The sequence below is a fragment of the Penaeus vannamei genome, chromosome 29 (assembly GCF_042767895.1).
Source record: "Penaeus vannamei isolate JL-2024 chromosome 29, ASM4276789v1, whole genome shotgun sequence".
Lineage (NCBI taxonomy): Eukaryota > Metazoa > Arthropoda > Malacostraca > Decapoda > Penaeidae > Penaeus > Penaeus vannamei.
In genome coordinates this window covers 6,885,849-6,886,543 of record NC_091577.1, presented here as the reverse complement: position 1 = coordinate 6,886,543, position 695 = coordinate 6,885,849, and the positions used below count along the sequence as shown (strand labels likewise).

The window sequence follows — 695 nt, the reverse complement described above, 5'->3', positions numbered from 1 at the left end:
GAACAGGAAAAGTCTGGAGGGGTGATTTGGTGTGCCTGTGGATCTTTCTTTGGCATTCGAGACAGGAACGACACCACTGCCGAACGTCCTTGTTGATGGCGGGCCAGACAACCTTGCTGCGGATGAGGTGGCCCGGATGCCGCGATGTTGGTGGTGGGCATCGAAGAATCGCCGGCGGAGGGAAGGCGGGATGTATGGGCGAGGGTAGCCGAGGGAGACATCGCAGAGAAGATCGTCGCAGGAGATCGGGATTTTGACTCTCTCAAGGTAGAGGGAAGTCTGGCCCTTTAGGAGTGGAGTCAAGGATGTGTTCTGGCGTTGCTCTCTGCTGACCAGATGATAATCCACTGCGTCGTCGGCGAGAGTCGCAGCAGATATGGTATAATGGTCTCTCCTTCAGTTATAAAAAGTCCCACTATATTGAATGACAGGGTCAGAGAAACACACAATCTTCGTTGTTTCAGTTTATTGAAGATGTTTTTGATGGAGTTGGTAGCAAGGCAGGTATCTGGTTGGTCAGCTTCCACGGGTTTATCGGGATGGTCGGGGCGAGATAGGGCGTTGGTCCTGACCCTTAGAATGGAGAAGGTAATAGTGAGTGTGAGTTATGGTAGGTCGTTCTCAGGTCAGTTTGGTCTTGTGACCCCTGGCGACCTTGAAGGCGACCTTGAGCCGGACAGAGTAGTCCTATATTT

The 695-nt window shown here is 52.2% G+C and overlaps 1 protein-coding gene across 1 annotated transcript in view; it reads right to left on the bottom strand.

The window, feature by feature from the left end:
* LOC138867281 (uncharacterized) overlaps positions 1-221 on the bottom strand; it is a 1,639-nt gene extending 1,418 nt beyond the window's left edge. Inside the window, exon 1 of the mRNA XM_070142398.1 lies at positions 86-221. Within this exon, the coding sequence (XP_069998499.1) occupies positions 86-221 (136 nt within the window). The remainder of the gene's footprint in view (positions 1-85) is intronic.
* Between the last annotated feature and the right edge of the window lie 474 nt (positions 222-695).